The 14,840-nt window shown below is 41.4% G+C and overlaps 1 protein-coding gene across 4 annotated transcripts in view; it reads right to left on the bottom strand.

Annotated features, from left to right (window-relative positions):
* Window positions 1–5,253: 5,253 nt before the first annotated feature.
* Window positions 5,254–14,840, bottom strand: part of LOC118674084 (zinc finger protein 234-like) — a 38,160-nt gene continuing 28,573 nt past the window's right edge. For all 4 annotated transcript variants that reach the window (XM_036345316.1, XM_036345315.1, XM_036345314.1 and 1 more), the window contains one exon: window positions 5,254–7,867. In XM_036345316.1, coding sequence (XP_036201209.1) covers window positions 6,087–7,867 — 1,781 coding nt within the window. In that variant the 3' untranslated portion in view covers window positions 5,254–6,086. The remainder of the gene's footprint in view (window positions 7,868–14,840) is intronic.

Below are 14,840 nucleotides of genomic sequence, written 5' to 3' on the forward strand. Positions count from 1 at the left end.
AAAGAATTACTTGACATGTGTAGGGGCACTTCATAATGATAAAATTGTCAAGTTATCAGAAACTGGCAGTTCAGGGAGCCAATTCATTCTAACTGCTCTCACTCTACTGGGTCAGTGTCAGGTGGTCATCTTACATCCATAACCACTGCTACCAACACCACCCCACCTGTCATTTTGAGGGACACAAATGACAGCACATCTGACTAAAGTATTCAAAGAACCTATTAGTGAGGGTCAAGTGTTCCCTGCTCTAGTCATGGGACAAGCAGGGATCATCAAGGGGACAAAGGCTCCAGGTAGTGATCCTGCTGTTTGTTTCCATCTCTTACAGCATCACAAACGATGCTCCCTAAGAAATAGCCTCTTCAGAAGTATCTGGTGACTGAATGAATAAAAACCATCTGCCTGACACTTGTAGGGTCTTGTGTAATATTTGTTCATACTCAAGGATGCCAAACTTTTACCTCATTACAGTGATGCTCAACCTTGAGAAGATAATTCAGTACCCAACCTTCCCCCAAATATTACTGCAGGAAATCCAAACCAAGCAATAAATCCCCCAAACACACAGATGCACACAATTTTCTTTAAACAAAAAGACTCTTCTCAACCATGGCATAACAGTCTTTGGCAAGAGCCTGTAAGGGTAAGGGAGTGAATGGAGAGGCAGTAAGGGGTGCAGGGAGAGTCTGCCTGGGCTCTCGGGTCAAGTCATCATGGGTTCAAGTTCTCACTCTGCCACTGCAGGCTGTGTGACCTTGCATGAGCTTCCTAACAAGCCCAGTCTCAGTGTCTTCATTTGTAAGGCAAGGCTAATATCACTGAGTTGTTAGAAGGATTAGGGACAATGTCACGTATTCAACACAGTGCTTTGCTCTTGGGACATTGACAAACGGCAGCTGTTATTTTCATAAGCAAACCATTTAGTCTTAGCCAGAAGCAAAAGCATACATGTTGTAAGAAAAAGTCAAACTCATCATTGGAACTGTAGTTTTAGTTTATACATAGAGGGGAATGTTGAGCCTTAAATGTGTAAGTGTTAGAAGCTGAAAATTGATTTTAAAATACTCATCTCAGGAAGTTACCAAATGAATAGCAAAATCAAAGAAAGTAGAAGTTCATAGAACTTCATATTCTGCACCATATTACCTATCTCTTACCAGTGCCTTTGCCAATAACAATGAAATGAATATCATCATACATGTCTGCTATAGACATATGTGAGAAATTGGAACACTTTGGAAGAGACCAATGTGAGAATTCTTTGGAATATATACCCAAGAATGAAATGATTTCATAGCATATGTGTCTACTTAAATTTAATATGTGTGACTGACCTTTAGAAAGGCTATAGCAGTTGACATTAAGTTGCATTAATCACTATGCTTTAATTATGTTCAATTTGTAACAATGAAATTGGGGGTCACCACAACATGAGGAACTGTATTAAAGGGTCGCAGCATTAGGAAGGTTGATAACCACTGCTAAGTTCTGCTAGTATATAGTAGTACTACTGATTTTTTCCTTGGGAGAAGCTTGACTGATCTAATTCCGCTACATTTTAACACAAATAGGGGGTATCATATGTCATTTCTCCACTTTTGAAAACATTCACAGTATTGTGCAATGATCACCACTGTCTAATCCTAGAACACTTTCATCTGCCCCTACACATTAGCAATAACTCCTCATTCCCAACTCCACCCCCTACCCCCAGGCCCTGGAAAAAGCATTGATTTACTTTCCCTGTGGATTTGCCCCTTCTGCACATTTCATACACATGCAATCATACCACACATCATCTCTCGTGTTTGGCTTCTTCCACTTGACATAATGTCTTCAGGGTTCATCCATGTTGTAGCATGAGCCAGTACTCCATTCTTTCATATTGCTGAAAAATATTGCATTGTACGGATATGTAACATTTTGTTTATCCATCCATCAGTTGATGAACATAGGATTGTTTCCAGTTTTTTAATACTGCTGCCATGAACACTTTTGCACCAGTTTTTGTGCGGGTTGTGCTTTTGGTTCTCTTGGGAATATACTTAGCAGTGTAATCACTATGATGTAAGCCCACTCTTTTTTTGGAATGTGGGTTTGGTGATGTAAATCTCAGTGAGAGGTTCATGTCCTTGTCTTAGCAGTTTCCATGCAGAAATGGAAACTCTGAGACTGGGGCTACAAAACAAATGAACAAGGATAGTTGTGGTGCACTTTGCAAAATGATGGGGTTGTATTAGCAATGGGAGATGGGTACTACCTAAGGTCCAGGCAAATGGGGCCCCTGCTCTGAGCCCTCTGCCTCGAGTCCCCACAATTTGTCATTCCTGCCTCAAAGATTTTGAAATTTTCCTCTGATCCACTAGCAGTGTTATCCAGATGGGCTGCCTCATAAATTTATCTAGGGTTTGTCTTGTGACTTCTACCGAAATGTGTGTGGTTGACCAAATGCCCCGAGAAACTGCAAAATGATGTCCATGTGGTTGTCCTAAGACCTGTGGCCAGCACCAGTTCCAAAAGGGAAGCCTGGTGAACAGATATCTCAGATACACACACACAGGCATGCAGATGTCATAGGAACTGGCTCAGGCAAGTCTGAAAGCTGAGAAGTCCCATGATTTGCTGTCTGCACACTGCAGATCCAGGAGAGCTGGTGGTTATTTAGACCAAGCCCAAGCCTGGAAACCAGGAGCGCCAATGTGTGTGCGTGTTTTTTTAAAAATATATTTTATTGATTTCTTACAGAGAAGAATGGAGAGGGATAGAGAGTTAGAAACATCGATGAGAGAAACATCGACCAGCTGCCTCCTGCACACTCCCCACCAGGGATGTGCCCACAACCAAGGTACATGCCCTTGACTGGAATCGAACCTGGGACCCTTGAGCCCGCAGGCTAACGCTCTATCCACTGAGCCAAACCGGTTAGGGCAGGAACACCAATGTTTTAAAATCCAGTCCCAGGGCCCAAGAAGGTATTGCCCCATGGAAGCAGAGGCAGAAAATGAAAAGGGGCAAATTCTCTTCCCTCTTTTTGTTCCATTCAGGTCAACAGATTGGATGATGCCCACACACATTGGGGAAAGCAATCTACTGAGTCAGTTGATGCAAATGCCAGTTTCATTCAGGAACACTCACAGCCACACACGCACACTTGGAAACACACACATACAAACACACAAAGATCAATGTTTGATTATGCTATAAAGGCTACAATCTATGATTTCTCAAAGCCCATATTATGTATTTCTCCTGTCCTAACAGATATCTGCCATAATATTTAATGGCTTCAGGCTAATATCAGAATATATCAAAATTCAAACTCCTACAAGCTGTATGCATATTTCCATTTTAAATAAAACAGTGACATCATCCATATGGTACTCATTTGTATTTTAGTCTCATAATCATAACTTCCATTATATGATTTCCAGATCAAAGGGATGTACAACCTATATTCTGATATATACTCCTTTCCCAAAATCATGCTTTACTGTTACCAATAGGAAAAAGCATATAAATGTGTCTTGCCTTGATAATACATCTGATAAAATAATCAAATTCCCACAAGGTTTTGGGTTTTTGTGGTATTTGTATCATGGGTGTTGGAGAACAATATGGCATAGCTCCTACCTAAGAAGTTTTGATAAACATGCTACAATAATTAGAGGGTGAACATTTCAAAGTCAGGCTGGAAATGCACAGAATTAGAAATCAGTAAGAAATTCAAGGTTAAAAAATCTGACATTGGCAACTACTTGTGACACATTCAAAGTGTCAAAGATGAGCCCCTGCCTTAAAACTGATAAAAACTAATTGTGTAACATGCTTTTTTAAAAAATTAAATCTTTATTGTTCATATTATTACAGTTGTTCTTTTCCCCCCATAGCTCCCCTCCACCCGGTTCCCACCCTACCCTCAGCCCTTACCCTGCCCCCACTGTCCTCATAGGTATATGATTTTTGTCCAGTCTCTTTACGCACCCCTTTCCCCCCCACTCCCCGAAAATAGTCAGTCCACTCCCTTTCTATACCCCTGATTCTATTATATTCACCAGTTTATTCTGTTCATCAGATTTATTCACTTGGTTTTTAGATTCACTTGTTGACAGATATGTATTTGTTGTTCATATTTTTACCTTTTTCTTTTTTTTTCAAATATATTTTTATTGATGTTTTACAGAGAGGAAGGGAGAGGGATAGAGATACAAATATTGATGAGAAACATCAATTCAGCTGCCTCCTGCACAATCCCTACTGGGTATGTGCCCGAAACCAAGGTACATGCCCTTGACCGGAATCGAACCTGGGACACTTGAGTCCACAGGCTGATGTTCTATCCACTCAGCCAAACCGGTTTCGGCTGCAGATTCCTCTTTGATATTTGGGGTTTGGAGGTGCCCAGCTGTGAAGCAATGCAAGCTGCTGTGGGTCCTTGGGCCTTTTGGATGTTCTGGGTTTCTCTGACACAGCTGCATATGGTAATTTTAGACTGCAAAGGGCCAGGGCATTCATATGCAAAAGCCTCTAAGCACAGCTTGGGTGGGGTGGGGTGGGGTGTCAGGGAATCAACAGGGTGGAACAGGCCCCGGGTCTCAGAGTCCTGTGGTAATTGCTGCAAGCACCTCTGAGAGAAAGCTGCCCTTGAGTTCTGCCTGATGCCAGACAGTCCAGTTTCTCCCGTATGAGCCCGGGTATCCAGAGTCTAGCCCGGAACTGGAGTTCAGAGCAGTCGGGAGTTGTGTATCCCTCCCAATTGAAAAAGACAACCCTGTCTTCAGTTGCCAGCCCCTTCCGCGTGCACCTCTGTACCTCTGCACTTTACTTCCCCACCTCCTCTGAGTCTCAGTGTGCTTTTCCCTTTCCTTCTAGTTGTAGAATTTCTACTCAGCCAGTCTTCCTGTGGTTCTGGATGATGCCCATTTTGACTTCTAGTTGTATTTTTGAAGTGGTTGTGCGAGGCAGCAATTTCAGGTGTTTACCTATGCCACCATCTTGGTTTCTCTCTCCTTAAACTTCTTACAAAATTAAAAAAAAAAAAAACTTTTTCAGTCTGTACTGTGAGAAAAACCACAAAAGATAGTCAATTACACTGTACACAATCCTTAGAAAACCAGACAGGGCCCCAAATAATAGGAACCCAACTTGAGAGGCTATGGGGAAGACAAAAGCCATTTGCAATAGGGTAGTACCATGTTAATATTGTGGATGGGAAATACCGAGTAAGTGTTTTTGTATTTCAACAAATGTTCATTTCCTTGAATTAATTTTATTTGCCAGGTTTGTTCCTCTGGATACGATTGCATATATTGTACATTTTTTCCTTTAGGTTTCTTTAACATACAATTACTGAGCACATCTACAAGTGAACATTAAGATTGTGCAGACATGACAGCAAAGTCCCTGCCCTCGTGGAGCTTACATTTTACTGGTCAGCAATTCTGGTATGCCCATCACTGCCAGAGGCGAAGGACAGTCGCTAGCATAATAAATGAGAGAAGTTCATCAGAAGGCTGATGGACATCTTCAGCAGGGCTGAAGATCTGCATATTATTACCTGCTGCCAAACAGCTGAGGACAATTCCCCTAACCTGATAATCCTTTGTTTACCAAACCTTACCTTTGATATGTATACCTGCTTTGCTAAAGGGCAAAATGTGTTAATAAAAAGCTGTAGGTCTGGAGATTCGGGGAGCTTAGTCAATTGAGCTAATTTTCCACCTGGCTTTCCCCCATGACTTCCAAATTTATATTTCATGTCTAGTCTCTATTCATTTATGTCGCAGTCCCTTCTCCAGATTCCTGAACCCTAGTTGCAGAAAGACTGAGGCACATCATTGAACTTTTATTAAAGGCCAGACCAAACTTTTCCTTCTAAGCACCATCTCCTAAGTGACATCTAATAAATGTCAAAATTCTGAATGTAGTGTTTACTGCACCACTTACAAAGGTTCTTTGCTGCATGATCTGCTGAAAACAGAGATGTTTTCAGTTCATGCTTAAACACTGACTAAACTAAAACAACTATTTTCTCTCCTGTGAGACCTGGTGATAAGCATTCAGGTTGTGTGTGAGTTTTTAAAACATCATTTTGTGGAACTTCTTTCCTTTGACAATTCTTTGATGTTCTTACTCTCATCATGTTTGTAAAATGGATAACTCACATGAATTTTGTTATGTCTTACAAGACTTGATTTCCAACTGAAGTTCTTACCACATATCTCACACTTGTAAGGTTTCTCCCCTGTGTGAACTTGCCTGTGACATTTCAGCTGTGAAGACTGACTATAGAGTTTGCCACACAAATCACATTTGTATGGTTTCTCTCCAGTGTGGACACTCTGGTGAAGCTGAAGACTCGAGGCCCGACTGAAACACTTCCCACACTCCCCACATTTATATGGTTTCTCTGTTGTGTGGACAATCTGATGCGTGTCAAGATTCAAGCTCCACTTAAAACGCTTCCCACACTCCTCACATTTGTATGGCCTTTCTCCAGTGTGGACTCTTTGATGGGATTTAAGGTGCGAACTCCGACCAAAGCTCTTCCCACACGTGTCACATTTGTGTGGCTTTTCTCCGGTGTGGACTTTTTCATGGGCTCGAAGGTGTGAACTCCGCCCATAGCTCTTCCCACACTCATCACATTTGAATGGCTTTTCCCCACTGTGAACTCTCTGATGGACCAGAAGTTGTGAGGCCTGAATGAAGACCTTCCCACACACATTACAATTATAGGGCTTCTCAAGTTCGTGGATTCTACCATGGATTTTAAGATCTGCTCTACGACTGAATCGTTTCCCACATTCTTCACATTTGTATGGTTTCTCCCCAGTATGGAACAGCTGGTGATCCTGAAGTCGTGAACTTCGACTGAAGCCCTGGCCGCATTTTTCACACTTATAAGGTTTCTCTAGACAGCGGGCCTTCCGATGGGTTGTAAGATGTGACCTCTGACGGAAGCCCTTCCCACATACGTCACATTTATAGGGTTTCTCTCCTGTGTGGATCACCAGATGAACTTGATAATGGATTTTCATCCTGAAGCTCTTCCCACACTCCTCACATTTGTATGGCTTCTCTCCTGTGTGGACCCTCTGATGGATATGAAGATTTGAACTACAAGTGAAACATTTCCCACACTCTTCACATTTGTACGGTTTCTCTCCTGTGTGGACCATACAATGGCTATTAAGTGCTGACCTACAACGGAAGTTCTTCGCACATATACCACATTTGAATGGTTTCTCCCCAGTGTGGATTCTCTGATGTACCCGAAGATGTGAAGCATGAATGAAGCCCTTTCCACATGTTTCACAATTAAAAGGTTTCTCCCCTGTGTGCAATCTGCAATGAACATTAAGTGCTGATCTTCGACTGAAGCCTTTCCCACACTGCTCACATTTGAATGGTTTCTCTACAATGTGGACTTTCTGATGAGTTTTCAGATGTGAACTCTTACTGAATTCCTTACCACACTCATAACACTTATAGCGTTTCTTTCCCAAGTGAATTCTCTGGTGAATATGGAGTGCTGAACTATAACAGAAGTTTTTTCCACATTCACTACATGTATGAGACTTCTTTCCTGAATGTATTTGTTGATGAAGATCAAAGTTGGAGGCATCACTGAAAGACTTTTTACATTCATTATCCTGGTAAAGTTTCTGGCCTTTGTAAGTTATAAATAGTCCTGCTCCAAATTGGCCAGGCGAATCACCTTGTTTGGGAACCTGGGAACTCTTTATCATGAAGTCTTGATGCCTGATTAAGTCACTTGCAATCTGTTGCCAGATGTGCCAGCAGGAAAGCTCTTTATGAGGTTCTGCTTCTGGAACAGTCTCTGTCTCACTTGGGATCTTCCCTCCTATAAAGACAGATAATGAAGAGAAATGAACAACTGAAGGCTTTGTTCAGTTGGGGTGCTTCACTGGGCTGGAAAAAGATTAACTAACTCAGAAAGCAAGTCTAATTAAGCAAGTTTATTCTATAGATATAAAAGGCTAAGTTGACTTGCACATGCGTGATACATATAAAGCTCTTGTCGCCAATCGCACGCATGTGTTTTGATCTGTCATTGTCAATCGTGAATTTGGTTGACACTTCTATTATAGAGAAAGGGCGAATAGTGATATTAAAATATTCCTTCTAATTAATTTCCTTTTAATGTGCATGAATTTGTGCACTGAGCCACTAGTTTCTAATGAATAACCAAGTTAGTGTAGACTCTTGAATAGTAAATCATGTAGTTATGTAGAAAAAAAAGTTACATAAATAAAATATGAATCAAATAGAACTTTAAGGAAAAGCAATAACAAATACTTTGAATTTTAGGTTCATGTAATATAATCTAATATCCAATACTTTAAAGTATTTATATTTACATATTCAAAGTATACCTGGAAATTCTGCAACTCTTACAAACTTTTGACCATATCCAGTAATTTCAGTTTAAAAATGTATTTTTTAAAAGATTTACCCTTGTTGGTATTCCAAAAACATTATGTTTATACAAAGTTATCTAAACATGTGGAGATTACTTTCTCAATAAAATTTTCAATTAGTTTAAAAAGTACTTCTCTTAACCCTACCAGACTGCTGTACCGATTTTTCAGTAATTTCCGAATCTGCCGCTATACCACTGTACCTAATTTTCGGTACTTTACCTAGTACGTGAAAAAAATGTGTTGCAAACTAAAAATAACCAACCAATCGTGGTCAAACCTCATGGTTAGCCATTGCAAATGTCTGCCCCCATGTGTTTGAATTGACTTTCTGTGGTTTGACGTGAAAAAATTCTGAAAATTCACAATGAAACAAGTGGCTGATGAACCAAGCACTTCAACAGGAAAGTGAAGTAGGTCTAGGCTTATCACAGTCCAACAGGTGATCAATACTTTGGTTGATTCAGACTCTGAGGAGTCAGAATTTCATCAAGAATATGTTTCCAGTTCAAGTGACACAGTGAGAGCTCGAGTGATGAGAATCTTGAACCTTATAGATGTAGAGCCAGATTGATAGTAAGAGAAGGGGGGGCGTGTCCCTCAAACAGCTGATGGGGGAGATCTAGGTGGTGATGAAGGTTGGACAAGGAATTTTGTATCACCAAATACAGATCTGAATTTCACTGAGTATAGAAAAGGCCCAGTGAACATTCCTGGATCTATCACAGAGGAGAGTGAACAGACTGACTTTTTTCCCTTGTTTTTGGATGATACTGTCTGGCAAAATTTGACAGAGAAAACCAACCTCTGGGCCCACCAATTGCATATAGCAAAGCCCAACTCCTACAATGCCAAAAATTTCAAGGATGCCACAGTGGAAGAAATGAAGGCTTTTCTTGGACTAAGGATCTGTATGGAATACTTATGTATAAAGCCCAGCTATCGGGATTATTGGACAAATGAGGGCTCTGACTTTGTTGGGTTTACTCCTGGATTTCGAAATGTTATGACTCAAGACAGATTCTTGGCCCTTTGGAGTTTTTTACATATAACTGTTGAGGAAGACACAGATATTGATAAGACAGAATATATAAAGTTAGGCCTTTCTTGGAAAGTCTGCTCCCCAAGTTTCTTCACTTCTAGCTGCCAAAGCAACACTTGAGCCTAGATGAGGGGATGATCCCGACAAAAAACCGCTTAGCCATCAAGCAGTATATTAAGGATAAGCCCACAAAGTGGGGCATCAAGTCTTTCCTTCTCTGTGAAGGTGAGACTGGCTACATTTTGAATGCAGAAATCTACACTGGTGCTGCACCAATGCCTATAAAAGACTTGGGCGCAGTAGGAAATACAGTTGTTCGTCTCCTGACCTCATGTGCAATGGAAAATAAATCTCATGTGCTTGTCATGGACTGGTTCTACAACTCTGCAACCCTTGCTAAATATGCACTGTCAGAATTACACACAGGAATTGTGGGAACCCTACAGCAAAACAGGAAGCAGTTTCCTAAGTTGCTGAAAAGTGTAAAAAAAAACTTGCTAAGGGTGACAGTCACTATCTATGTCAAGAAAGTGTAACATGCTTAGTTTGGCAGGATAGAAAGCCCATCACATTTATTTCGAACTACCACGATCCAGCCCAAAATGTAGTAATAAACAGAAGAAATAAAGATGGCAGTGTGCAAGAAATACAGATGCCACAGCTGGTAAAGGACTATAATAAATATATGGGTGGCTGTGACAAAAATGGCAAGATGACCCACCTTCACCGGTCTTGTCGTCATAAAATTTTTTATGTGGGCCAGTTATAATTCTTATATCTTGTATGCTTCAAAGCAGCAAGCTGCTTCAAAAAAGCCAGTTTATTTCACTGGCTTTTCAGTTTATTCAGAAACTGTGCCTGCAACTTATTGGTGGATACAGGACATCAGCCCACAGCCACCCACAAAAGGAACCCTGCCCTCAACGGATGACCCCAGGCAATCATTTTCCAGAGATTCCCCCTGGGACATCGTCTAATCATATCTGTGCTGTGTGCGTGGAAAAGCACTCCAGGTACAACAAGCAAAATCCTGGAGTGTCTTCAAAGACAATCCATGCAAGAAGGTGAAGAGCAACATCTGGTGCTCACTTTGCAAGAAGTACCTCTGTGTGAAACAAAGCTCATCCTGCTGGGTGGATTGGTACACAAAGGTGGAATATTGGCTCTAGATGAAAGGTAGACCTATTTTCTACAATGTCTCCAAGTTCCATCTTATTCTAACCACTTGTTTGCATGTAACTAACATTTTTCTATATCATGTTGGTTTTTTCTCTTTAATGCTCAGGAGCCCAGGTATAGGGGACAGTTAGGTTCAGGGCCTCAGGTCTGGTAGACTTAAGACTCAACAATAAGAAAAAAAGAATAAATGGGTCAAAAGCTTTAACATACACTTTACCTAAGAAGATATATAGATGGCAATTAAGCATATAAAAATATATTCCAGCCCAGCTGGCATGGCTCAGTGGTTGAGCATCGACCTATGAACCAGGAGGTCAAGGTTCAATTTTTGATCAGGGCACATGCCCAGGCTGCAGGCTTGATCCCCAGCGGGGGTGGGGGGCGTGCAAGAGGCAACCCATCAGTAAATCTCTGTCATCATTGATCCTTCTAATTCTTGCTCCCTCTCCTTTCCTCACTGAAATTAATAATAATAAAAAAAAGATATTCCACATCTTATGCAATCAGGGAAATGGAAATTCAAACAACAATGAGATACCACCAGACACATATTAGAATGGCCAAAATCTAGTATACTGACACCACCAAATGCTGGTGAAGATGTGAAGCAACAGGACCTCTTATTTATTGCTGGTAGAAATGACAAATGTCCAGCCACTTTGGAAGACAAAACTAAACATGCTTTTATCATACCATCCAGAGTTACACTCCTTGGTATTTACTAATTGGAGTTGAAAACTTAAGTCCACACAAACATCTGTGCACAGATGTTTATAGCAGCTTAATTCATAACAACAAAATTCAGAAGCAGTTTTTTAGGAAGACAAGATAGCAGCGATATAGGCAGACGTATCCCAGGTTGTGTCCCGGAGCAAATGGACCAAGCAGCTGAAACTAATAACACCCACCCCGAAGTAGCAAAATTACTCAGCTGGTGAGACAGTATGCAGCTGGGAAGGGCAGAACTCCCCTGGAAAGGTAAAAAAAACCCAGGGATATGGGAAGGAAAGTTTGCCAGACTTCTGAGCCCAGAGGGTCAGAGGGAGACCACGTGGCAGACAGCTGCGCCCCTTGGGACAGGCACAGCCCCTGACTGGGGAAAGGAGATCCGCCGGATTCCTGGCGCCGGGGGATTTGAGATCTGGGTTCTGTGATCACGGAGGACTGAGCCTAAAGGGGGCAGCCTGAAGAGCTGACCAGACCATGCACTGCCGGTAAGAGAAGAGCTTACAGAAACGCAGCCTTCCCCGTTTCCGCGGCCGGCGTTTGTTTGTTTTCACTGAACCCTGTTCATAAGACATTTTGGATACAAACACTCACCTGTGCTGAAGAGAGGGAGAAGGTGCGGATGAGTGGAATCTGGGTAGAGGCTGAGGAGAGAGGGGGGGCCGGGAGAGGTGGCAGCGAATTGAGTGCTGAGACACCCCTAGCCCCCAGGCGAGGAGCACAGCCACACCCAGATTCCACCCTGAACGAGATGAAGGATTAAAATAATCTGATTAGTCCCTAGGAGTTAACAGGGTCTGGCCTATAGAGGGATTTTCAATCCCAGCAACAACACAGAGCAGGGTAACGATTAAAGAACCAGCTCCGGACAGTTGACCTCCCCAAACCAGTTTTAAGTGCAATGAAGAAAATAAACCCTTGCTACTGGATAGAGAAGCCGTATAGCCTCAGAGGCCAACCCCAAAACATAGCCACCCAGAGGCTGAGCCACAGACTGACTCTTAGCTAAATACAAATTAAGGCAGCCTGGGACACAAATACAGCCTGCTTTAAAATCAGGACTGTGGTTTACAACACGGAGGAAGAGTGTATCACTGGGAAATTCAACACTCTTCTGAATACCTGGCAGGACTAAGGCGAGCCAGACTGACGAGTAGAAGAACCGAAGGACCTTCACTACTGCAAATTTTTTTTTTCTTTTTTCACCTTTCAACTAAGAAAGCAATCTTTTTTCTTCTTCTTTTTCCATCACCTGATTTTACCCTTTTAATTGCTACATTTTTATTTTTAACCAGTATTATTACTGCTACCATTTTACCATTTTTTTTAAAGTGCCATTTTATTTTCTCTTTATTTTGGGTTTAGTGTTCTCCATTCTATTTTCATCGTTCCTTTAGCATCAATTTTCCCTACCTCAATTTTACCTCTATGCTAAAACCCTCTCCCTCACTTTTCCCCCTTTATTGTCCTGTTTCTCTTGCCCTATTCCTGCTTTGGATTTTCCCTATTCCTTCTGTTTACCTCCTGTCAAAATTTTTCCCTACTTATATATCCTATTTCCAATCCACTGCTCTAAATCCTTACACACATATCCCTTATCTTTCTTCACTATGCAAAATTTTTTTTCTCTTCATCTTTCTATTGTTTTGTTGCTGTTTGCTTGATTGTTGAGTATATTGTTATTGTTGTTTTCTTTCTTTCTTTTTTTTTCTGTGTGTGTGTGTTTTAGGACTAGTTGTGAGGTTGTTTTGCTTTTTATTTTTATTTTTTTCTGCAGGTTTTTTCCCTCCCTTTCCCCTCGCCCCCCCCCCCCCCCCCCGGTTATTTCTGTGCTTCTATTTTCCCTTGCATCTCTTGATATTATTGATTGTTTCTAGTTTGCATTCATCTCCAGGGAGCTGTTGATGGAATTTGTTAGGATTAGTGGCGGTTCTATCGGAGTTTTCTCCTCATATAAATAGTCTCTTCCCCTCTTCTACTTCATTCTCTCTTTTCGCTCTATTTTTCCCCACCTCCTTTTCCCCAATTTCATTTTTGCACTCCTTTTTTCCCCCCTACTTTTCTTTTCTTCTTTCTCTTCTTTCTTCCTTATCCCCTAATTCTCTTAATTCGAGTGGTCACCTTTATTTGGGGTTATTAATAATGTGAATATATTTGTGTTCAGTGCCTGGTACGTGGTGCCTTGTTGTGTTGTATTTTGTGCCTTTAAATCAACGCAACAGATCCAAGCAACAGGAGCCTCCTGAGCACCACACCCTCTGTCTGAGGAACAGCAGCTGTACGTGAACCCTCCCTCCACCAGCCAGAAGAGCCACCACAGCTGTGAACAGCACCCACCAGAGGAGCTGCTGCCAACTGAGGAGCAGCTGCTACCGCAACCGCCCAAGGAGCAACCACAGCCCAAGGAGCCACTGCCACCCAGGGAGCAGCCACTGAACGACTCAACGTCTAGATATGTCAGTGAGATCAAACATGGGTAGACAAAGAAACCCCCAAAGGAAAGAAAAGAAAACGAGGACTCGCCAGAAAAGCAGCTAAGTGATACAGAGGCATGCAACATGACAGAAAAAGAATTCAGAATAAGGGTCATAGAGTGCATAAACCAGATGGAGGAAAAAAATCAACAACTTATGCAAGAAGGAAGAAGATGAAAAAATCAATAACTTATGCAAGAAGCAAGAAGAAACAAATGAAAAAAAATCAATAAATTATGTAAGAACCAAGAAGAAATGAAGAGTGATATAGCTGCAATAAAAAAACACCATTGAAAGTATCAACAGTAGACTAGGAGAAGTGGAGGATCAAATTAGTGAATTAGAAGACAAGGAAGCAAAACACACCCAAACTGTACTGCAATTGGAGAAAAAAATTAAAAGACAGGAGGAGAGCCTAAGGGAGCTTTGGGACAACATGAAACGAAACAACATATGAATAATAGGGGTGCCAGAACAGAAAGAAGAACAAGGATTAGAAAACCTATTCGAAGAAATAATATCAGAAAACTTCCCTGAGGTGGGGAAGAAAAAAGTCACACAAGCACAGAGAGTCCCAAACAAGGTGAACCCGAAAAGACCAACACCAAGACACATCATAATTACCATGGCAAATGTTCAGGACAAAGAGAGAATTTTACAGGCTGCAAGAGAGAGACGGAAAGTTACATACAAGGGATCTCCCATTAGATTATCAAATGATTTCTCAACAGAAACACATCAGGCCAGAAAAAAATGGACGGAAATTTACAAAGTGATGCAAAGCAAAGGACTGAATCCAAGAATACTCTATCCAGCAAGGCTATCATTCAAAATTGAAGGGGAAATAAGAAGCTTCACAGACAAAAAGGCTAAGGGAGTTTATCACCACCAAGCCCGCAATGCAAGAAATGCTAAAGGGACTGGTTTAAAAACAAGAAATAAAAAGATCAGAAAGAAAACAGCCACACCAAAAAA

Source organism: Myotis myotis, unplaced genomic scaffold, assembly GCF_014108235.1.
Source record: "Myotis myotis isolate mMyoMyo1 unplaced genomic scaffold, mMyoMyo1.p scaffold_m19_p_19, whole genome shotgun sequence".
Taxonomy (NCBI): Eukaryota; Metazoa; Chordata; class Mammalia; order Chiroptera; family Vespertilionidae; genus Myotis; species Myotis myotis.